The sequence below is a fragment of the Cervus canadensis genome, chromosome 32 (genome assembly GCF_019320065.1).
Source record: "Cervus canadensis isolate Bull #8, Minnesota chromosome 32, ASM1932006v1, whole genome shotgun sequence".
NCBI classification, from domain to species: Eukaryota; Metazoa; Chordata; class Mammalia; order Artiodactyla; family Cervidae; genus Cervus; species Cervus canadensis.
The window spans coordinates 13,302,209-13,327,793 of NC_057417.1; the positions used below are offsets into that span (position 1 = coordinate 13,302,209).

The 25,585-nt window shown below is 43.3% G+C and overlaps 1 protein-coding gene across 1 annotated transcript in view; it reads left to right on the forward strand.

Moving 5' to 3' along the window:
- The window catches only part of IQCK (IQ motif containing K), a 149,633-nt gene extending 126,247 nt beyond the window's left edge, over positions 1–23,386 (forward strand). Inside the window, exon 10 of the mRNA XM_043456578.1 lies at positions 23,240–23,386. Within this exon, the coding sequence (XP_043312513.1) occupies positions 23,240–23,295 (56 nt within the window). The 3' untranslated portion in view covers positions 23,296–23,386. The remainder of the gene's footprint in view (positions 1–23,239) is intronic.
- Positions 23,387–25,585: the final 2,199 nt, after the last annotated feature.

A 25,585-nucleotide genomic window follows, 5' to 3' on the forward strand; every position in this document is an offset into this window, starting at 1 on the left:
GGTCTTCATTTTATAGATGAAGAAACTGAGGAATAGAGAGGTTGAACAATGTACCCCAGGTCACCCAGAAAGGAAGAGGGCTTGGAAGTCCTTCCTCTTCCCCACCTCCTTATGCTGCAATGCACAGATGTTATTTATGGAGTTAAGCTGGGAGAAATCCGCGGGTGTTTGGTTTTTTGCAAAATCCATCAGGACCCACCCTCTGATTACACTGCTGAGGGCCTGAAGCACATGTTCCTTTACGCCCGTTAGCCTGGTTTAAAGGGCGATGGGCCCACCCACCTAATTGTCCCGCCTTCTCTCTGTAAGCACAAGTCCAGCCCTGGTTGATGCTATTCACCCTGAGGATCTAAATTTAGGGTCTGAGCAGCTAAAATGTCTTCCCAGTTTTCAGATTCAACTCTCATTAGTCCAGGACGTGGAAACATTTAAAGGTATAGAGCTATGGAGGCTAATCTGATACTTTTTAGAACTATAACTTAAAAGCTGTCCCCTTTTAATAATTTAAAAACTGTTCTGTATTCTCATTCTGAAAAATACAGAGAAGTATCAAGAGATCAAACAAACAAAACTAGCCACCATGCTGTCACTGATAATATTTTGGTGTATAGGAAGACTGAGAAAGACTTTTTAGAAAGTGCTTCATTTCATCCCATCTGAGCAGGTGGGAGGGAGAGGAGACTGAGTCTTTTGCATGTGTTCTATTTTTGCCGTGTGTATTGGAGTTGCCCTCATTTGCTTTTTGTGGCATCTGAAGACTTGTCATTTAAGAGGTTTTGGGATGATATTTGAAGCTGTTCCAGAGTGAGCAGCTTATAACCAGCAGAAAAAGTCCTGGGCCTGGAGTCCCAAGCTTTATTTTCAAACCCTGATTGGAAGTGTCCTAGCTGTGTGTTCTTGAGCAAAGCACCCTAACCCTCCTGATCTTCCATCTTTTAACTATAAAGTGAAACTAACACCCTCCTAAAGGTTCAACTTAGAGACAAGGTTATTTGAGTTAAAAAACACTTGAGCTAATGCTCACCTGTAAATTCTCACTGACTGTGGGATCTTGAGAAAGCTATTTAACCTCTCTGACCTTTAGTTTCTTCATCTGTACAATAGAAATGATAAAAGTACCCCCCTCAATGGATCCTAGAGAAACTCATATGAAATAGTGCATGTAACATGTTTAGTCCAGTGCCTCACAGACAGTAGGGGTTCAATGATGATCAGTGACTATTGTAAATCATACAGTTTTTGACTCCTGTGAGAGCAGTGTCTTTCCCACTATGGATGGTGAAATCAGTTAGTGGGTTACCACATGCATTTTAAAAACTGAAATAATTTTAGGTCTTAAATAAGTCTTTAATCCATTTTGAATTTACTTTTGCATATGGTGTGACAAAGTAGTCCAGTTTTATTCTTTTAAATGTAAGACCTGGAACCATAAAACTACTAGAAGAAAACATAGGCAGTACATTCTTTGACATCAGTCGAAGTGATTTGGGAGGGGGTGGTATGTCTCCTCAGGCAAGGGAAATAAAAGCAAAAGTAAACAAATGAGACCACTTCAAACTAAAAGCTTTGGCACAGAGAAGGAAACTATTGAAAAAATGAAAATGCCACCTACTGAATCTGATAAGGGGTTAGTATCTAAAATATACCAATAATTCATATAACTCAACATCAAAAAAAGAAAAACCTCAAACATTTAAAAATGGGCAGAGGATCTGAATAGATATTTCCCCTCAGGTAACCACTAACCAACCAGCTTAGCACCAACATTACCGTTTTTTGTGAAAGCTTTTCCATGCCCCATCCCAGTCAATCCACCCCACCCACCTTCCTAACCTCTCACCTCCCTGACCCCCCTAGATAATCACTGTTTTGATTTTTATCATCCTCAACTAGTTTTACCTGTGTTTTGATCATCATTTAAATAAAAATCATATAGTATGTTCCCTTTTATATCCCTCACTCCATATTTTGTGTGATTCAGCCATCTTGGATGTATCAGTAATTTATTCTTTTTCACTGGTGGTATGGTATTCTATTGTATAAACATATTACAGTTGTTTATCACTCTACTCTTGAAGGATATTTGAGTTGTTTCCAGCTTTTAGCTATGATGAATATAACTGCTATGAACATTCTTGGTATATATCTAAGAGGATCTCTTGAGTGTATACGTAGAAGTAGTATTTCTGGGTCATGGGCCATAAAATCTTTTTACAAAAATAAATTTCCGCATAAGAAGTGTTATCCAGCAAACAGTACCAAGAAAAATGTAGCTCCCCTTGGGGAAATTGTTCTTTATACCCTAACTTTTCCTTTTTGCCTTGTCTGCCAGGAAGCTCAGAGTTCAATTTAAAGCTCATTTATAGCAACTTATTGACTCTTCCTGGTTAGCATATCTAAGTTCTCCATTTATCTTTAGATCTGCCTTTTTCTTTTCTGTTTTTGTTAACTGTATTTTATTGTACTGGGTTGGCCAAAATTTTCATTCAGATGATATGAAAGAACATTTTGGCCAACGCCCAAAATTATCTGAAATCCTTTTAGGGAGGAAACAGGACATAAATAGCTTCAGGAAGAAAATAGGTCTTTGCCTTGCTTACAACACAGAGAAGTTGTGAATCTCACATGGGATAATGTATATGAGAGAACATTAAACCCTGAGAAGCCTGACCTGGAGGAGTTATCATTAGTGTGCATTCAACTCTTGCAGAGGTGTGAGCTTTATCAGCTTTGTAGAAAAGGAATATGAATACCGCTAGCACTCGTTCTAACAGAATTTTAAAAAATAACTTTCTTCTTAACTTTCTTTCTGGAAAGTTGAACAAAAAGAGTGTTGGGTTGGCCAAAAAGTTCATTCAGCTTTTTCCCGATAAGATAGCTCTTGTAGTGCTTCTGGTTGTTGTTTAGTCTCTAAGTTGTGTCCGACTCTGCGACCCCATGGACAGCAGGCCTCTCTGCCCCTCACCGTCTCCTGGAGTTTGCCCAAGTTCATGTCCATTGAATTGGTGGTGACATCCAACCGTCTCATTCTTTGTCACCCCCTTCTCTTCCTGCCCTCAATCTTTCCCAGTACTAGAGTCTTTTCCAATGAATCAGCTCTTTGCATCTAGTGGCCAAAGTATTGGAGCTTCAGCTTCAAGATCAGTCCTTCTAGATGAGTATTCAGGGTTTATTTCTTTTAAGATGGACTGGTTTGATCTCCTTACTGTCCAAGGGACTCTCAAGAGTCTTCTCCAGCACCACAGTTTGAAAGCATCAGTTCTTTGGCAGTTGGTTGGCCTTCTTTATGGTCCAGCTCTGTCTTTAACTTCATTTGAAGTGATTTCATTATATTTTACTGTGATAGCTGTCATATTAGTGTGCATTTAAAAAAAAAACAACATCAAATTTGGTGAATTTTGTGTAGCCATTTTAATATTGAAGAAGGAATAAAAAACAACATTTTGTCATAATATACTTTTTTATTTCAAGAAAGGTAAAAACACAACTGAAACACAAAAGGAGATTTCTGCAGCTTTTATTTTCTTGGGCTCCAAAATTACTGCAGATGGTGACTGCAGTCATGAAGTTAAAAGGTACTTGCTCTTTGGAAGGAAATCTATGACAAACCTAGACAGCATATTAAAAAGCAAAAACATCACTTTGCCAGCAAAGATCTATAGGTCAAAGGTCAAAGCTATAATTTTTTGAGTAGTCATGTACAGATGTGAGAATTGGACCATAAAGAAAGCTGAGCACTGAAGAATCAATTCTTTCTAATTGTGGTGTTGGAGAAGAATCTTGCGAGTCCCTTGTACAGCAAAGAGATCAAACCAGTCAATCCTAAAAGGGAATCAGCGCTGAATACTTATTGGAAGGACTGATGCTGAAGCTGAAACTCCAATACTTTGGCCACCTGATGTGAAGAGCCAACTTATTGGAAAAGACCCTGATGCTGGGAAAGATTGAAGGCAAAAGGAGAAGGGGGCAGCAGAGGATGAGATGGTTAGATAGCATGACCAACTCAATGGACGTGAATTTGAGCAGACTCCAGGAGATAGTGGAGGACAGAGGAGCCTGGTATGCTGTAGTCTGCGGGGTCCCAAAGAGTCAGACACAGCTTAACGACTGAACAACAACAACAGCAAATTGAGAAGGTGCTGTGACTGATAGAACGTGTCAAAAGTGTTTTGCGAAGTTTTGTGCTGGAGATTTCTCGCTGGACGACGCTCCACAGTTGTGTACACAAATTGATGGTGATCAAATTGAGACATTAATTGAAAGCAATCAACATTATACCATGCAGGAGATAGCCGACATACTCAAAATATCCAAATCAACCGTTGAAAATCATTTGCACCAGCTTGGTAATGTTAGTCACTTTGACGTTTGGGAGCCACATAAATGAAGCAAAAAAAGCCTTCTTGACCATATTCCGCATGTGATTTTCTAGTTAAAGGTAATTAAAATGTTTTGTTTTTAAAACTAATTGGGATGGGTGATGAAAAGTGGATACTATACAGTAGTGTGGAATGGAAGAGATTGTGGGGCATGCGAAATGAACCACCACCAACCACACCAAAGGTGGGGGTCTTCATCCAAAGACACTGATGTTGTGTATATGGTGGGATTGAAGGGAGTCCTCTATTGTGAGCTCCTTCTGGAAAACCAAATGGTTAATTCCAACAAGGACTGTTCCCAGTTAGCACTTGATGAAAAGAACCCGGAATTAGTCAACAAAAAATGCATAATCTTCCATCAGGGTAACACAGGACAGTATGTTTCTTTGATGACCAGGCAAAAACTGTTACAGTTTGACTGGGAAGTTCTGATTAATCCACTGTGTTCACTAGACATCACACCTTCAGATTTGCATTCATTTCGGTCTTTACAAAATTGTTTTAATGAAAAAAATTTCGATTCCCTGGAAGACTATACAAGGCAACTGAAACAAGTGAATTCTTTGCTCAAAAAAATAAAAGTTTTGGAGAGATGAAATTATGAAGTTGCCTGAAAAATGGCAGAAGGTAATAGAACAAAACAGTAAATATGTTGTTCAGTAAAGTTCTGGGGAAAATGAGGAACGTGTTTTTTATTTTTTACTTGAAAACCAAGGAAACTTTTTAACCAGCCCAATAGATCATTCTTAGTTAAGTATCACCATCCAGAGATGATTGCTATTAAAATGTCATCTTTCTTTTTTAAAAATTACTTTAGATATAATTCAGGGACTTGCTTGATGACTCAGATGTTAAAGAATCTGCCTGTAATGCGAGAGACCCAGGTTCGATCCCTGAGTCGGGAAGATCCCCTAGAGAAGGGAATGGCTACCCACTCCAGTATTCTTGACTGGAGAATTCTGGCAAGCTCCAGGACACAGGATCCTCGTGGGCTAAAGTCCCTGGGGTTGAAAAGACTTAGCAACTAACACACAACACAGATATAATTCATGTATCATACAATTCAGTGACTTTTAGTATAATTCACAGAATTTGCAACCATTACTGCAATCAATTTCAGCACATCTTCATCACCCCCAAAGGAAACCTTACTCCGCTTAACCACAGTCCTGCAAGACTCCCATTCTTCCCAGCTCCAGACGACTATTAACGGACTTTCTGTCTCTATAGATTTGCCCTTGTGCCCTTGTGGCTTCTTCACTTTGCACAATGTTCTCAAGCTCCATCCATGTTGTAACACATATTAATACATCATTTCTCTTTATGGCTTGATTACATGGCTGTGAAATACTGTAGACAGGGGGACTCAAACAACAGACATCTTTTCCCCCACAGTTCTGGGGCTGGATTTCCAAGATCAAGGTGCCAGCATGATTGGGTCTGGTGAGAGCTCTCCTGGCTTGCAGAAGCTGCCTTCTAGCTATGTACCCACATAGTGTAGGGAGAGTTCTGGTATCTTCTCCTCTTCTTATAAGGGTACCCGTTCTTTCAGGTAACATCTTATGACCTTATTTAACTTTAATCACCTCCTTAAAAGCCCTGTCTTCAATCCAGTCACATGTGGGGGATTAGGGCTTCAACCTGTGAATCTGAGGAGGACACAGCTCATGTTTCCAAATAATATTCCAGTATATGGATGTATCACACCTTTGCATCCATTTATCAGTGGACAGAAATCTGAATTGTTTCCATATTTTGGCTATTATGAATAATGGTGCTATAAACATTCATGTGCAAGATTTTATGTGGATCCATGTTTTCATTTCTCCTGGGTGTATAACTAGGAGTGGAATTACTGGGTCAGATGGTAACTCTAGATTCAATTGGATGAGGAATTGCCAGATTGTTTTCACAGGGGTTGCACCATTTTATGTTCCCACCAGCAGTGGATCAGGGTTCCAGTTCTTGCACATCCTCACCAACACATGTTATTAACCGTGTGTTGGATTACAGTCATCCTTGTGGATGTGAAGTGGTATCTCAGTGTAGTTTGAATTATGTTTTCCTCATGCCTAATTGTGGAAAATTCTGAAAGAGATGGGAATACCAGACCACCTTACCTGCCTCCTGAGAAATCTGTATGCAGGTCAAAAAGCAACAGTTAGAACTGGACATGGAACAGTGGACTGGTTCCAAATTGGGAAAGGAGTACGTCAAGGCTGTATATTGTCACCCTGCTTATTTAACTTATATGCAGAGTATATCATGTGAAATGCCAGGCTGGATGAAGCACACGCTGGAATCAAGGTTGTTGGGAGAAATATCAACAACCTCAGATATGCAGATGACACCACCCTAATGACAGAAAGCAAAGAGGAAGAGAAGAGCTCTTGATGAAGGTGAAAGAGGAGAGTGAAAAACCTGGCTTAAAACTCAACATTCAGGAAACTAAGATCATGCCATCTGGTCCCATCACTTCATGGCAAATAGATGGGAAACAATGGAAACAGTGACAGATTTAATTTTCTTGGGCTCCAAAATCACTGCAGATGGTGACTACAACCATGAAATTAAAAGATGCTTGCTCCTTGGAAGAAAAGGCTATGACCAACCTAGACAGCATATTAAAAAGCAGAGACATTATATTGCCGACAAAGGTCTGTTTAGTCAAAGCTATGGTTTTTCCAGTAGTCATGTATGGATGTGAGAGTTGGACCATAAGGAAGGCTGAGCATCAAAGAATCGATGCTTTTGAACTGTGGTGTTGGAGAAGACTCTCGAGAGTCCTTGGACTGCTGCTGAAGCTGAAGCTCCTGTACTTTGGCCACATGATGCGAAGAGCCAGCTCTTTAGAAAAGCCCCTGATGCTGAGCAAGATTGAAGGCAGGAGGAGAAGGGGAAAACAGGGGATGAGATGGTTGGATGGCATCCCTGACTCAACGGGCCTGAGTTTGAGCAAGCTCTGGGAGATGATGATGCACAGGGAAGCCTTGCATGCTGCAGTCCATGGGGTTGCAAAGAGCTGGACACGACTGAGGGACTGAACATCAACATGCCTAATGAAATGACTGAGCATCTTTCCGGGTATTCATTGGCTGTTTGTGTAGCTTCTTTGGAGAAATGTCTATTCAGATCCTCCACCTTTTTAAATTAGGTTGTCTTTTACTGAATAGTAAGGATTTTTTATGTATTTTATTTTTTTAATTAAAAATTTTTTCTTGGCTGTGCTGCCTTTTGTTGCAGCCTACACGTTTTCTCTGATTGTGACAGAAGGGCTCCTTATTGCAGTGTGTGGGCTTCTCTAGTTGTACGGCACAGGCTCTAGAGCACAAAGGCTCTGAGTCTATACCAGTGAGATACTTCATAGCCCTTGTTTCATGTATCCCTGCTTTTTTTTCATCTAACTTTCATCTAACTATGTGGTAGACCCATCCCCCTATATTATAAAGTTGTTTTACATGATTAGCTACATAATTAAATTATTTTCTTATTGGACACTTCTTTCTCAGTTTCACCATTATAAATACTGCTGCCATGGATGCCTTCATTCCTAAGAGTTTAATTTCATTTGTGCAGCTTTTGAAGATATTTTTACATATTGAAAACCTGAATCTTTTAATTCACACTTTGAGATGATTTTCTTAAAAGCGGAAGAACAGGAACAGGCAAATGAAGTGTCGAATCCCACACTTGCACCTTAGGGAAGTCACTTACCTTTCAGAGTCTCCGTATTCTCATTGAAAAAATGGAGATAATGATACCTTCAGAGAGTTGTTTTGAAGATTAAAGACAATATAGAGATATATGGAGAAGGCAATGGCACCCCACTCCAGTACTCTTGCCTGGAAAATCCCATGGACGGAGGAGCCTGGTAGGCTACAGTCCATCGGGTCGCTACGAGTCGGACACGACTGAGCAACTTCACTTTCACTTTTCACTTTCACACATTGGAGAAGGAAATGGCAACCCACTCCAGTGTTCTTGCCTTGAGAATTCCAGGGATGGGGGAGCCTGGTGGGCTGCAGTCTATGGGGTCGCACAGGGTCGGACACGACTGAAGTGACTTAGCAGCAGCAGCAGGGATATATGTGCTTGTGTATATTTTAAGAACTCAATAAATAGTACTTGTAATGATTATCATTATTTTCATCATTGTTGTTGTTATTGTTGCTAGCACTATTAAATTTGCAACAGGCCGTGGAAACAGGGCAGAATACCTGTGAGGAGATGGTAGGGGGATGTGCAGGTCTTTCCTACCAGCCTGGGAACTGCAATCAGAATAAGTAGACATTAAATGTTTTCTCACCTCAGCCAAACAGAAGTGTTTTGGTATCACACAGCAGATAAGTGTCCATACTCCTAAATCTTTATATGTATCTAAGATCAGTTTCTTTGGATCATTACTCAGCAACGGCTGTGAGAGGGTTTAACCCAATTCATGTAACTGTTGAAGATATTGTTTGCATGTTGAAAATACTTATCTTTTAGTTGAAACATAGATTAGCTCCAAGAGAGCATAGCTCTGTCTGGTACGTTCGTCATTTTACGTTTTGCATCAACAAACACACAATAGGGGCTGGCAGAGGAAGGTAAGAAGGAAGGCAGCAGGCCCCCGGTTACATTTTGTTATATTTTGCCTAGAAAACTGGAGAAATAGCCATCTGAATCCCGAGAAGAACCGCCATTTATTAAGCATCTATTGGATCTGCTATGTGCCAGGCACTCTTCTGGTGGATTTGTGTATGTAATCTCAGTTAATGTATTTAAATATCAAGATTACCTTGAGCAATTTGATCCACAAAACCCCCAGTTTTTGTGAGGAAACAAGCGTCAAGAGGGTTAGAGACTAGGCCAAGGGCATGCTGGTAGTAAGACCTGGAGCCTGGATGCAAATACTTCAAACACTTGCCTCTGCGATGCTAAAGTCTGGGTGTCCCCACTGAACTGGAGCATCCTTTATGTTGCTGGTAAACATGTGTGTCCTTTCTACAGTCTGGAGGGAGGCTGAGAGAGAAAGGCCTGGGGGCTTCCAATTGACTGAGCGCCTGCTCTGGGTGCAGGACTGGAGCTGCTCGATGCTGGAGGTTCAGTGGCGAACAGAAGCCAACACCTTGCTCTCCTGGAAACTTAAGCCAGTTGGGGAAGCTGGATGCTATTCCAGTAATCACATGAATCCTTGATTACAGACTGTGACCAGTGCTCTGAAGAAGTTCTGAGGCATCAGATGGATGCCTTGAGAGACTTTAGCAGGAGGTTTGAATAGGTTCCCCTAGTAATTAACTAGACATGAGTGGCAGTGAGGGCTTTCAGATGAGGAAAGGATGGAGGCAAAGACCTTGAGCCTGGAAGGGGGACTGAAAGAAGGCTTGAATGATGAAAGCAGGTGCAAGGTGAAGGGGAGCTGGGAGAGAGAGCAGTGGGCTCAGGAGCCTGGTTAAGGACTTTGGACTTGATCCTAGGGGCAGCAGGCAGCATTTAAAGGGCTTTAGCAGGGCAGTGGCATCATCAGATGGGCTTTATAGAAAGATGAGCATGGTTGGAGGTGGGGGCTGGATCAGATGACCTGGTGGCAGTGGAATTGGACAGAAGTGGATGGGTTTAGGAGATGTTTAGAGGGTAAAAATGACATAGGTGATATGAGTGACCCTTTCTAAAAAAGCAGCTTTGTTTAGGAATCAGTATGTTTCTCTCCAAGGTCAGGGTTTGAGAATATTTGATTTTTTTCTTTTCAGTATACCAGAGAGCTTCCTTTTAGAACTCTGTGCTGAAACTCTTGGAATGTTACTTCCCATCTCCTTCTTTTAAGGTTTGATAAAACTGTCTTCCTCGTCCTGAATGTTTCTTGGCTAGAGCTGTGTGAGCCCAGGGTTCTGGACTGAACCCTGGTGCCTAAGTACAGACTGAAATAGTTTCTCAGTTAGTTATTAACTTGTTAAACTTACAGAGGAGCTGTGTAAAAATAAACTGGAGGATCTGTTTCCATTTCACTTAAAGACAGCATTCAATATACAGAGCTTCTGCCAGTCTGAACTGGATGAGAACTGTTTATACCCCAAGCTCATTCAGAATGCCTGGGATATTTCTAAAGGTTCAGTCTTGGCGGCGGCAGCTGAGAATGCAGAGATAAATAAAAAAGTCATGAGACACGGCTGACAGGGTTCGTCTGTATTCATTCACACCCTGGACTCACTAGGCTTTTGAAGATGCAGAATTTCGAAGGACAGCCTACTACATAGTGGCTATTTAAACTGCTGTGCTAAATCTCCAGTCTTGATAACTTCAAAATGAAACTACCTTTGTTAATTCTGATGCAGAAAGAAAATACTAATTGGTATATAAGTACATATGAGTAGCACAAAAGCTCACCTACATAATTTAAAGAAAATTTGTTTAAATATTTATTTTCCGGTTGTTCTAAAGTCACTGCATTGCTGTTGTTCAGTCGGCCAGTTGTGTCCGACTCTCTGTGACCTCACAGACTGTACAGCACGCCAGGCCTCCCTGTTCCTCACCATCTCCCAGAGCTTGCCTGGAGTTTGTGTTACCTGTATAATTAAGAAATAATTTTATTGAGCATCAACCATGTGCCAGGCAGGTTCCATCTCATTTCACCCTTTGCCCTCTATTACTGACCCCATTATATGAGTGAGGGAGCTGAAGCTTCAAAGAGCTTAAGAGACTTGCTCAGGTGATTCAGTTGGCAAATGATGGTGGGATTCAAAGTCAGGTCCCCTGGCGTCAGAAGCTGTGCCCTAAACAACTAAGCTGTGCTCCAGTGGCCCCATTCCTTCCCCTGTTGGAGCCTCAGTTTCTGTTATTTATGAAAAACAGGTCTTTTATTGATGGTCTCCCTTTCCAGAAGTCAAGGTCCTTTCCCGGGTCAAAACTTGACATTGAGATTCTGTCTCAAGATAACTAATATTGTCCAGCACCAAATATTACCACTTACAAAATGCTGCCTTCCAGGAGACTTCATCCTGAGTTTACATTATTTAGAAGTCAACACCAGTAATTACTGCACATTCAAGACTATCCACCCCAGTCCCTTGGGGCTTCCAAGTTGGCTCAACTTTCCTTAAAAATAACACAACCCAACATCTGGCACCATTAGGAAAGGGAGGGAAATGTACCAGACTACTCACATTACCCTCTGCATGTCAACATCTTCCAGTGGGGACATGTAGAGTAGTCTTTTTCACATTTTTTTCTCTATTTTTCAGACTTTCTATAATGACTGTCAACTGCTTTTATAATCAAAAAGTAACCTTATTTTAAAAATTCAGTCCAGTAAAATAAAAAAAATAGAACCTTGGTAATATGTATTGTACAGTCCCCTGCCTTCCTAACTGGAAAGTCTGGAACATGACTTTAAGCTCTGTTGGATGATTCTGGGTCATGATCAGGGGTTCACTTCTTACTCTGCACTGGTATGAATGGTGGTTAAGGCCATGGATTTTGGACTCAGATAGACCAGGCTTAGAGTCCTGGCAGGGCCATTTGTTTTAGCTCTGTGACCTTGGGCAAGTTGCTTAGTGTCTCTGGGCCTAATTTTCTCATCAGTAAATGGAAATAATGCTAGCTTCTACCTCCCGGAGTGACTAGGAATATTAAGTGAGGTGATAAATTTGTGTAAAGCCTGAATGTAATGTCTAGTATTCAGTAAATGCAAATTTTCTAATTAATTCTGTGATATTGTTAATAATCTGTTGCAAGTGTGGAAACCTCAGGGACTACCGAGGCACCTCAGACTCTGCCCTGGACCTGAATGAAAAAGTCCTCAGATTCTGGTGCCTGTTCTCTTCCTCCCTGTTTTCCTATTTTATTTTTTGTTGAGGTGAAACTCAGCAGGGTGTACTAATTCTTAGCGTACAGCGCAATGAACTCGTCTGCATGTACATACTGCATAACAGCACCCGGATGGTTGAAGAATGGGCTCCACCTTCCAGGGGCCTCTCTCAGGCCCCCACCCAGGCAGCAGCTGATCCCCAGGCAAACTATTTGGATTTCTATCACTGTGGAAAAGGTTTTGCTTATTCTCGAACTTCATATAAATGGAAACTCAATATGGACTCTGTGTCTGGTTTCTTTTGCTGGACATTACATCTGGGGGACTCAACCAAATTGTTGAGGGCAGCAGTAGTTTGCTGTTTTCCCCTGAACTGTAGTATTCTTTCCTTTGAATATCATCACAGTTTGTATATCACTTATGGCTAGACAGTTGAGTTATATCCAGCTTTTATGAACATTCTGACCCGGGTCTCCTGCATTGTAGGCAGGTTCTTTACCGTCTGAGCCACCAGGGAAGTCATATGTTTTTTGGTGGATGTAAATACTCACTTCAGTTGAGGATTAGCCAGGAGTGGAATTGATGGGCCTGAGAGTGTATAAATAATATTTAATTTGGCAAGATACTTTCAAATAGTTAGTTTGCCTAAGTGGTGGGACTGTTTCCCATCCCCACTAGCGATGCCTGAGCATTAAGTGTCCTGCATCCTTGTCAACACTTAATGTGATGAGACATTTTCATCATAATCATTCTGGTGGGTGTGTAGTGGCTGTCCCACTGTGGACCCTCACGTTTTCATATGCTTATCAGCCACTGGGACACTGTGTATGTGCGTGCGTGCGTGTGTGCGTGTGTGTGTGTGTGTGTTAATTGCTCAGCCATGTCCAACTCTTTGCAACCCCATGGACTGTGGCCTGCCAGGCTCCTCTGTCCATGGAATTTTCCAGTCAAGAATACTGGAGTGGGTTGCCATTCCCTTCTCCAGGGAATCTTCCCAACCCAGGGATTGAGCCTGGGTCTCCTGCATTGCAGGCAGATTCTTTACTCTCTGAGCCACCGGGGAAGCCCATTGGGAAACTAATTCATTCCTAAATTCAGTTATGCTCTGAGGATAACTCAGCTTGCCAGTATGATGCTTTAGGAATGGGCACACAGCTCTGAGAGAGGTCTCAGAGACTCTCCTGTGACTAATATACCAGTTTGGGGAACACATTCCAAAACATCTACACGGCTTCTTCAGCTTACTTTCAAGTCCTTGACTGTGTTTGATAGCTGAGCTGGAAGATAAATAACTTTCAAATGAGTGACATGAGTTTTAATGATGCTAAGTGAACTCTTTAGCAGCACTTCAGCTTGTATTTCTACAGGCCACTCAGGGGAGAGGAAGTCACATTTGTTGAGTACCTGCTGCTGCTGCTAAGTCACTTCAGTTGTGTCTGACCCTGTGCGACCCCATAGGTGGCAGCCCACCAGGCTCCCCCGTCTCTGGGATTCTCCAGGCAAGAACACTGGAGTGGGTTGCCATTTCCTTCTCCAATGCATGAAAGTGAAAAGTGAAAGTGAAGTCACTCAGTCGTGTCCGAGTCTTCACGACCCCATGGACTGCAGCCCACCAGGCTCCTCCGTCCATGGGATTTTCCAGGCAAGAGTACTGGAGTGGGGTGCCATTGCCTTCTCCTGTTGAGTACCTACTACATATCAATTCCTGCACTGGGCACGTTAGGTACATTATCCCCCTAATCTTCCTAAGGACTCTGTGAGGGCAAGCATTATTTCTCTTATTTCAAATGAGGAAATGAGGCTGGGACTGGGTCACCCAGCTATTAGATGGAAGAGCCAGGATTCGAACACGGAGTCTACTTGTCTCCAAAATCTTCCCTTCTGTGAACAAGCAAACTGTTCCTAGCATACATTTCATTTATATTTTTTGTAATGGTCACTTCTACTAAAGCTTCCAGGAAGGCTCAGTTGGTAAAGAATCTGCCTGCAATGTAGGAGACCTGGGTTCAATCCCTGGGTTGGGAAGATCCCTTGCAGACAGAAATGGCAACCCACTCAAGTAATCTTGCTTGGGAAATCTCATGGACAGAGGAGCCTGGCGGGCTACAGTGCAGGGTCGCAAGAGCTGGACATGACTTAGCAACTAAACCACCACCCCCACTCTGCTAAGGCAACTCCACCCTGGGTAGAGCTCTCCCTGGGGTCTTCCAACATCCTAACACCGGGTCTGCTGATACCAGGAGGCCAGACCCCCACCCCTCCAGACTCTGCAACCCTGACCTTTCCTCCTCCTTTCCTCTCCCCACCTCTGCCTGATCGCAGTAACACCACGTACCTGTCGATGCTCTGACAGTCTGCTTTTCTTCTGTCTGGTATATTTTCTGATAATTCTTTTAGAAAAATTTTCCCAATGGTATAGCAATGCATGTATATTGTAGACATTTGGGAAAACAACAATTCACCCATTTCTTTTCAGTCATTTTATCTATGTTTAGTTTTTTTTGTTGTTGTTGTTTAGACAGTTAAAAAGCTGGGCTACAACTTAGTTATGAATGTAATTTTTTTTTTTACAGGGCAGTCACATTAAAAGGATGTACTATGAACAGCTCACTCAGGAGCAAACGTAAACTAGGAGTCACTTGTTTTAATTTATTTTCACTTGTATTTTAAAAAAAAATTTTTTTCAGAAAGGCACGAGGGAAAACAGGGGCAGAGATGACTGAGTGGAAAAAACTAAATTCTATTTTACTTTCAGAGGAATCAGCTTGGTTGGCTTTCACCACCACCAGACAGAAGCCACAGTGTCCCCTTTGGAGACACTGTTAACTTTGGGAATGGAGCAAGAAATTTGCATAATGAAAATGTATAGGAATTTTATAAATTCCACTGTATTTTGCCCTTGGCTTGTCTCCCTGTTCCTTTAAACTTTGCAGAAGCACATTCGTAATGGCAGCCTCCTGTTTTATGAAGTTTATAAAATTATCAGATACCTATTCATTCCCCAGGGGTTGGGCATTGTGGTTGTTCCTAAACTGTCTATATGGGAAGTGAATCTTTATTACATCTTTATGACAGAGATCATCTCCCTAGGGGGAAACCAAGACCCTGACGAGGGTAAGGGCATGAATGCATGAGCCAGACAGCCCACAATGTGACCCCAGGCCCCTTGTGGGACATGCGTGCCTCCGTTTCCTCATCCGTATGATCACTGGGAAAAGAACAGCATGTACCTCACTGCTCCTTTGTATGCGCAAAGGGCCCAATGAGCACCATAGAAGTGCTGTTTTATTATTTACCTGGAATCCTAAAAACTGAGGATTTTAAAAAAATATTTTAAGCCTTATATGCATACTGCTGACTTGAAAGTGTGGACCAGTCTCCTCTGTGTAACCTCAGGGCCCAGCTCTGCGATGGATGCACATTTACTGAAGCAGCTTCTCTCTTTGGTTTGTAAGCATCTCTGTGATGTACTGTGTACTCTGCTTAGTCGCTCAGTCTTTGCAGCCCTATGGACTGTATTCCGCCAGGCTCCTCTGTCCACGGGATTCTCCAGGCAAGAATACTGGAGTGGGTTGCCATGCCCTCCTCCAGGAGATCTTCCCCATCCAGGGACCTAACCCTGGTCTCCCGCACTGCAGGCAGATTTTTTTACTGTCTGAGCCACCAGGGAAGCCCATGAATACTGGAGTGGGTAGCCTATCCTGCTCCAGGGGATCTTCCTGACCCAGGAATCGAACTGGGCTCTCCTGCATTGCAGGTGGATTCTTTACCAGCTGAGCTACCAGGGAAGCATCTCTAATTCCCTGTTAATTTTCCTGCCTCTCCCTCTAGACAGTGAGCTCCTTGAAGTCAGAGACTGTGCCCTGAAAATAGTAATGGCTAATGTGCAGTGTGTGCTTCTGTGGATCCGACTCAGTGCTGAGTGACCCCTTTGCGGGTCTTGTCTCGATTGCCCCTCCCCAGGCCCTTAGGAGGCAGGGCACCTCTCAAACGTGGGCCCTCAGGAAACAGGTACTGAGTGATGGCTGAGTGATACCATACTCTTTCCCAAACTTGTCACATCCAGAGGGATCACTCAAAGCACAGTGGTGGGAGCGGTCCTGATTCCCAGGCCTCACTCTCTGAGATTCTAATTGTCAAGGTCTGGGACCCTTTGCACTGAGGCCGCATGTGGACCACAATGAATGAGCAGCTGGGTGACCCCCGTGGTCGCTGAATTTCCTCCTTGCATCTTAGGCAGCTTCTCTAACCACATCTGGGGTTCTCAGCTCTGTGACCGGCTGGAACCGGAGAGTGTTGGGGGGCGATCGAGAGGCGGAGAGTGTAAGCGGGTCTCATTAATATGCGAGGCTTTTCTTGTCACACTTCCTTTGACTGAAGCTGAAGGGCTGGCGCATCACCCCGGGATTTTCCACTCTCTCAAGCCCTTCCGGAACTGGCTGCTCACCAGCCTGCCAAAGGGGGACAAGGACAGCGCAGGGGCACGGAGGCAGCCGTCCCTAAGTGATGGAAGCCAACCTCAACGATGTCTCTAAACTAAGGTGGAAACTGGGGTCTCTCATCTCCCCGCCTGCTCCTCCCCACTGCCTCCTCCCTTGCTCTGTCCTTCTTCTGAATATCCTATCTGTTCAAGGTTCTGTTCTGTCAAGATCCGGACGAGAAAAACCACTAGGGAGAGGTTTTATGTTTCTTAATTTTTTAGCAAAGTCATCCTCGTACATGGTTCCCCTGGTTACGGGTATATAGGATAAAGCAGGAGGCGGAATGAGCATCAACCTCAGCACTGTCACCGTCTTCTTTGGCAGTCACTTTGAGTGCTCAGCTGTCTCTCTGGGTGGTTAAGGGTAAGTTAGGGTCGGGAGGCGTTTAGACACTGTCTCCTGATTTCCTGCTGTGACACATGAGAGTCAGCTCGCTTCCATCCCGTTCCTGCCCTCCCAAAAGACTTAAATTGCTCGTTTACATTCCTTTATTAGTTGACTTTGTAATTTCAAGTAATACACTCCCATCTTCTTACCTTTTATTTGAGGGGGGAGACATATACATATAATAGCTACCATAAAACACATATAACTTATAAAGCAAATACTCACGTAACCATCATCCCCGTTAAGGAAGTGGGACTCTGTGGACACTTTAAAGGCTACCCTCCCCCCACAAAGTCACTCACTCTAACTTTAGTGATGATCATTATCTTGCTTTTCTTCAGAGTTCTTCTCATCTTTATATGTATCCCTTAACATTTATTTTTTTTCATTTATTTTTATTAGTTGGAGGCTAATTACTTTACAATATTGTAGTGGTTTTTGCCATACATTGACATGAATCAGCCATGGATTTACATGTGTTCCCCATCCTGATCCCCCCTCCCGCCTCCCTCCCCATCCCATCCCTCTGGGTCTTCCCAGTGCACCAGCCCTGAGCACTTGTCTCATGCACCCCACCTGGGCTGGTGATCTGTTTCACTATAGATAATATACATGTTTCGATGCTATTCTCTCAGATCATCCCACCCTCGCCTTCTCCCACAGAGTCCAAAAGTCTGTTCTGTACATCTGTGTCTCTTTTTCTGTCCTGCATATAGGGTTATCGTTACCATCTTTTTAAATTCCATATATATGCGTTAGTATACTGTATTGGTGTTTATCTTTCTGGCTTACTTCACTCTGTATAATGGGCTCCAGTTTCATCCATCTCATTAGAACTGATTCAAATGTATTCTTTTTAATGGCTGAGTAATATTCCATGGTGTATATGTACCACAGCTTTCTTATCATTTGTCTGCCGATGGACATCTAGGTTGGTTCCATGTCCTGGCTATTATAAACAGTGCTGCGATGAACATTGGGGTGCACGTGTCTCTTTCAGATCTGGTATCCTTGGTGTGTATGCCCAGAAGTGGGATTGCTGGGTCATATGGCAGTTCTATTTCCAGTTTTTTAAGAAATCTCCACACTGTTCTCCATAGTGGCTGTACTAGTTTGCATTCCCACCAACAGTGTAAGAGGGTTCCCTTTTCTCCACACCCTCTCCAGCATTTATTGCTTGTAGACTTTTGGATAGCAGCCATCCTGACTAGCGTGTAATGGTACCTCATTGTGGTTTTGATTTGCATTTCTCTGATAATGAGTGATGTTTGAGCATCTTTTCATGTGTTTGTTAGCCATCTGTATGTCTTCTTTGGAGAAATGTCTGTTTAGTTCTTTGGCCCATTTTTTGATTGGGTCATTTATTTTTCTGGAATTGAGCTTCAGGAGTTGCTTGTATATTTTTGAGATTAATCCTTTGTCTGTTTCTTCATTTGCTATTATTTTCTCCCAATCTGAGGGCTGTCTTTTCACCTTGCTTATAGTTTCCTTTGTAGTGCAAAAGCTTTTAAGTTTCATTAGGTCCTATTTGTTTAGTTTTGCTTTTATTTCCAATATTCTGGGAGGTGGGTCATAGAGGATCCTGCTGTGATTTATGTCGGAGAGTGTTTTTCCTATGTTCTCCTCTAGGAGTTTTATAGTTTCTGGTCTTACATTTAGATCTTTAATCCATTTTGAGTTTATTTTTGTGAATGGTGTTAGAAAGTGTTCTAGTTTCATTCTTTTACAAGTGGTTGACCAGTTTTCCCAGCACCACTTGTTAAAGAGGTTGTCTTTTTTCCATTGTATATCCTTGCCTCCTTTGTCAAAGATGAGGTGTCCATAGGTATGTGGATTCATCTCTGGGCTTTCTGTTCTGTTCCATTGATCTATATTTCTGTCTTTGTGCCAGTACCATACTGTCTTGATGACTGTGGCTTTGTAGGAGAGCCTGAAGTCAGGCTCCCTTAACATTTAGATGTGTTAAAATTAGGATCACAGCATGTGTGTTATTTTGTGCCTTGCACCTTTTCCTTCAATACTGGAAGCTAACACAAGCTGACATGAGCAGTTGTGGTTCATTCGGGTTCACTGCTGTACATTCACCATTCCAGGAAATCAGCGTTCGTTGATGCAGTCAGCTGATGATGGACTTTTGGGCTGTTTCCAGTTTTCCGCTATCATGAACATCCTCATTCATGTGTGCCAGTACACATGAGCAAGGGCTTCTCCAGGGACTGGATAAAGGAGTGGAATCAGTGCATTGTGGGGAATGTACACACCATTTCACTTTAAAATGTCAGTTTTCCAGTGTGTTTGCACCAATGAACAGTCCCTACCTCCAGAGATTCTGACTTGATTGGCCAGCGTGAGGCTGGGCACCAGGAGTGTTCAGAGTTCCAGGTGATTCCATCACGAGTCTTCACAGCACCTTTATTTCCAGCCCATCAACTCCAGTTAGTGTCTTGACACTCCATGTTGGAAGGAGTGTCCCTAGCATCCCTTTCGACTCTTCTCCCTCAAGAATTTTGTATAAAGATCTGAAAGAGAGAGGAGCTTTACCCTGGCAAGGTCAAAATGTAGAGTTGGGGAAGAGTATCTTAAGGCGTGACAGGACTGGTTAAAATCCTGGGACAAAGGAAAGGCATGCAGGTGAATTTTTCCAGCAGGGTTGAGGAATTAAAGAAAACCCACGGGCTGCGAACTCCAACTCTCAGCCAATTCCTCCTTCCTCCCATGCTACCAGTAGCCTGAAGTGTCTGTCTGCCACTTGTAGGCCAGAGAGAATGTCATTCATATGGCTTATATATTGAGACATTGAGATGCCTGTGACCTGCTCTGAGGGTCTTTGTAGTCATGTTTCCTTAAAGAAACCATGGTTTGGGTTTCTTGACCCTGCCTGAATCTTAGAAATAAACAGGAGCTTTGAATGAATACTGATGTCTGGGCTCCAGACTAATTGCATCAATGTCTGGGGAGAGACCTAGGTACCAACAGACTTCAGAAGCTACCCAGGTAATTCTTAAATGCAGCCAGGATAGAGAACCAGTAGTCAGTGGGTCTCAGCTTTATCCAGTGTCCGACAGAATCACCTGGGGGCTTGTTAAGGACACACATGGCTGGGCTCCACTTGCCTGGGGTAGGGGCCTGGATGTGCATTTCTAGTAGGTTCCTGGTGATGCAAACATTGCTCAACTACATGTGGAAAACCATGGTGCACCGAGGGTTTCCCTGCATATCTCTTCATAGGGATCCAGGGCTGCCGTGTTCTGAACTACTCCATCTGGCTGTGTGAGCCCCCTTCTACCTCAGTATTATGTTATCAGGCTGGTAGCTTGAAATCAGCCATGGAAATTGGCAAATGCTACAAATCAAAACTCCGCCACCCCAGTCTGTTGCTAAGCATTTCATAACGTAGTTCACGTTATGGGCCCACAGGATAATTTTCCCATGCCTATAGGTTCCTAGTATTAAAAATATTTTTCTGGTTGAGTTATTAATACAACTAATAGTAGTTCAGCTTCTTCAGCATTACTGGTCAGGACATGGACTTGGATTACCGTGATATTAAATGGTTTGCCTTGGAAACGAACAGAGATCATTCTGTTGTTTTTGAGATTGCATCCAAGCACTGCATTTTGGACTCTCTTGCTGACTATGATGGCTACTCCATTTCTTCTAAGGAATTCCTGCCCACAGTAGTAGATATAATGGTCATCTGAGGTAAATTCACCCATTCCAGTCCATCTTAGTTTGCTGATTCCTAGAATGTCAACGTTCACTCTTGCCATCTCCTGTTTGACCACTTCCAATTTGCCTTGATTCATGGACCTAACATTCCAGGTTCCTATGCAATATTGCTCTTTACAGCATTGGACTTTACTTCTATCACCAGTCACATCCACAACTGGGTGTTGTTTTTGCTTTGGCTCCATCCCTTCATTCTTTCTGAAGTTATTTCTCCACTGATCTCCAGTAGCATATTGGGCACCTACTGACCCGGGGAGTTCCTCTTTCAGTATTCTATCATTTTGCCTTTTCATACTGTTCGTGGGGTTCTCAAGGCAAGAATACTGAAGTGGTTTGCCATTCCCTTCTCCAGTCGACCACATTCTGTCAGACCTCTCCACCATGACCTGTCCGTCTTGGGTGGCCCCACATGGCATGGCTTAGTTTCATTGAGTTAGACAATCTGTGGTCCATGTGATCAGATTGGCTAGTTGTCTGTGATTTTGGTTTCAGTCTGTCTGCCCTCTGATGCCCTCTCTCAGCGCCTACTGTCTTACTTGGGTTTCTCTTACCTTGGACGTGGGGTAACCTCAGATATAACCTCAGATATGCAGATGACACCACCTTATGGCAGAAAGTGAAGAAGAACTAAAGAGCCTCTTGATGAAAGAGGAGAGTGAAAAGTTGGCTTAAAGCTCAACATTCAGAAAACTAAGATCATGGCATCCGGTCCCATTACTTCATGGCAAATAGATGGGGAAACAGTGGAAACAGTGGCTGACTTTATTTTTTGGGGCTCCAAAATCACTGCAGATGGTGATTGCAGCCATGAAATTAAAAGACGCTTACTCCTTGGAAGGAAAGTTATGACCAACTTAGCATATGAAAAAGCAGAGACATTACTTTGTCAACAAAGGTCCGTCTAGTCAAGGCTATGGTTTTTCCAGTAGTCATGTATGGATGTGAGAGTTGGACCATAAAGAAAGCTGAGCACAGAAGAACTGATGCTTTTGAACTGTGGTGTTGGAGAAGACTCTTGAGAGTCCCTTGGATTGCAAGGAGATCCAACCAGTCCATCCTAAAGGAAATCAGTGTTCATTGGAAGGACTGATGTTGAAGCTGAAACTCCAATGATTTGCCCATTTGATGCGAAGAGCTGACTCATTTGAAAAGACCCTGATGCTGGGAAAGATTGAGGGCAGGAGGAGAAGGGGACGACAGAGGATGAGATGGTTGGATGGCATCACTGACTCAATGGACGTGGGTTTGAGTGGACCCCAGCAATTGGTGATGGACAGGGAGGCCTGGTGTGCTGCGGTTCATGGAGTCGCAAAGAGTCAGACACGACTGAGCGACTGAACTGAATAGTAGTCCACAAAGCCAATTAAATACATTCTAAGATTTGGTAGTTATTAAATATGGAAAGTAAAGAAGGCTCAGGGAACACCAGTATTTCAAACTGCATCCGTTTGGCCCCTGGGGATTTTTGACACCCTGGGCGATGCCAGGATGGGGAAACTAGCACTGTAGGTCCACTCAAGGAAGCCAAGATTTGGCAATTGACTGTCTTTGAATAAAACGTGACCAAGAACTCTTGGGAAGTCTTCGTGTAGCCCCAGTATGAAGACTGCTGGGCTAGCCCACCACACTGCACGTGACAGGGTCCATGGCCAGCGTGTGCCCTGTCACTGGGAGGTCAGGCTTGATTGAAATCTCTGCTCTACATGGTACCAACCCCCAAATACCCTTTCTAATTTGAACACTGCTCTCCACAAATGACCAGAGCCTGTGGCCTTGCTCTGAATAACCCTTTAGGCATTAACAACGGGGACAAGCACTTGGATACAAGAAGCAAAGATTTATTAAAAACAGAGGGTCTTTCCAAATGGATCCCCCCACCCACCAGGAGATTGGATTTACGTACATCTTGGGGGAGGGGTTTTCATGTATTGGGACAATTTCCCTTACAAACAGTGCCCTGTTGTGTGTTCACCTAACTTTCCTGTTTGACCAACTCAGGAAATCACCCGGATCACATTCTCGTCCGGTCCATGAAAGACAAGAAAAGTTTCTCTTCTGGCCGCGCATTGACCCCAGTGTTGTCCTGAGTTTTTAATTTTGGGTGTGGGGGGGCGGGGAACAGGGTGAGTGGTGATAGATTCAGTTGAATCGAGAGCTTCGAATCTGTCATCATCTTTAGTGAAACTTCCCTCAGTGCCCCTGACCTGCAAAGCATACTTTTGACCTTCTTCTGAACTGAACTCAGAACAGCTGTGAACATTTTGTGCCGTTCCTTTGAAACTTCAGGTGCTGCCAGTGGAGGACAATGGCCCTGTGTTCTTCCCTGGTGGATGTGTGGGATCAGGACCATTGCTGGCGCTCAATGGGATTTGAAGCAACCGACCTCCGTGTATCAAAGTTTGCGGTGTCCAGGTGCCACTTCTGTCTAGGTGTGTGTTGATAAATCAGCCCTGACTTTCTCTTTTATTTCTTTGCAGTGAAATGCAAAATGGAGGACGAGGAAGAGGCTGCAGCTAAGACTCCACAACCTTAATAGCTGTCCAGCATCTCTCCCACTCTAAGCTCCAATTACCCAACTGGAGGACAGTGTTCTAGCTATGCTTCCTGTATTGTGTTTTCTCTTGAAGGACTAGATCTGGTACATTAGGATAAGGATCTTTTTGTTGCAAATATATTGTAGTGCAAATAGTTTAGCAAGTAGTTTTAACTTTCTGCATTATCCCCCAATTTTATTCATCTATTTCTTCAGTGCTCCAGGAATATACTTCTACATCACCCACTGCTAAAATGTACAATGAACTCTAGTTCCAAGGGATGTTGAAATGTTCTAGTTATCAGCTTCCCACTTTTGGTTGCCTTTGCAAAGATACATGTTTAAAATAAAGTCCCAAACCTCTGCAGTGGGTTTAAGTATATCCGCTGAGCATGCTTAAAAAAAAAAAAAAAGACATCATTGCCTGTGATCCTTTCACAAGGAGGTTGACCCTGAACTTTGACTGCAAACTTAGCAAGATGCTTAAACACAGGCAACTATAACAGATAAATAAGTTTTGTTGTCTACGCCCCAAAATATTATAGAAAGTTCCTCATTTCATGGGTAAACTGATTTATTATCTTCAATTGTTCCACAGTTTGCTGTTACCCATTTTTGAATGGATTTTCCCATTCAAAATGCCACAGACTTAGCCTCCAGGCAAATCTGAAAGCCAAACAGTTGTACGGGGTTATTTTGACAAGCTACCACACATCTTAAGTAAATAGTAAAGCCTTTATTTTTTGTGTTAAGAACAGCATTTTGAAAATAAAACCTATCTGCCCATGCTTTACAACCTTTTAAATCTGTAATATTTATTATATACAGTCATTTATGATACATGTTGATTGTCTTGAAATTTCTTTAACGATGTTTTTTTAAAGTATGCAACAGTCAGCCAGGGGAGGATAAAGGTACATTATAAAACACATTAATACATTTAATAAATATATATTATCTATCAAAAACGAGCCTTAGCTCTTTATCAATTAATAAAAAGCACCTGCTGGGAACTCCTGTAAGCTGGTATAATCATTGCATCATTGGATTATAAAAGCCACAATGCTCCCTTCTGGTTCAGGGTTCAACTCGGCCTTGCCTAACCAGGAAGACCACCCCCACTTCGCCCATGCTTCCTGGACCCTGACAGAAACTGTGCTAAAACAACGGATCCCCAGCTTGCAACAACCAAATCTGCAACCCTTGAGACACGCAGAACTTCCCAGTCTGTCATTCCCTCTCCCCCTCCCTGCTTCCATCTCCAGGGGAGGAATCCAGCACAGAATAACCATTTCCTATTAAAGGGGAGAAACAGTGGCTGTTACAGTCCCAAAGTGATTTTGATAACTGGATCTGGAAAGACTTGTGCTTACAATGAGGTGTTTTGATCACAGAAGCTCTCCTTCCTGGTCATTCTCCCCCAGCGTCTTGTTTACAACAGATCTGAAACAGCGGTGCCATTTAATTTTGTATTTAAACTTCATTCAGTGGGGGTGGGGGCTGCCACAGTCTCTTGGCAAAGATGTCTCTTCTACCCTTCAGGTGAAGTCCTTAGAAAGAGAACAGTTTACTGCCCTCCCCCTCACTCCCTGCCTCCCACCTACCTCTGCTTGGGACAGCACTCAGCTCCCTCTTGACCTTAAAGCCAAAATAAAACCCAGAAGCGCAAAAAACTATCAGAAACTTGAAAAGAAAAAGGTCTCATTAAGTGAGGTTTCCTGTGGCTCAAAGCCAGTTCTATTTTTGCGGTGGTGAAACATTGCTTTCCGCTTGCAGCCATCTCTGCTGTGTTCACCATGCACGCTTAGACTACCCAGAACTTAGAGCATGATCGTGTGAGTTCTCCGCTCTGCAAGGGGAGGGGGTGGTGCTCTTGCAGCCTGAGTCCCTGATGGGATCAGAGAGCTCCGAAGGACTCCAGGGAGCGGGGGTGAGCCACTGTTTCCTGGCACGAGAACGTGTAACGCGGCCGCTTTTCACCAGACTGGACCGACGTGTTCGGAGATTTCTGTGATTTTCAGAATTCCAGATCCACATGCATCCGCCCACATCCCCAACCCCAGCCCAGGTCTTAGCTTCCCCCCTCCACCCCAATACTCCCCGTGGTAGTCCCCCCGGGGGCTTTCCTGGCACAGAGGTCCCGGATCTGACTTCCCCAGGTCGGGTATGCCCCCTCTTCCCCATGCTGGCAACAGGTGGAAATGGGCTACCTTGGAGGAGGGCCACAAGGGGGCCAGATCGGCCTCCCTACCCGGGTGTTCTGCAAGGATGGGGACGGGGAGGGCGAGGA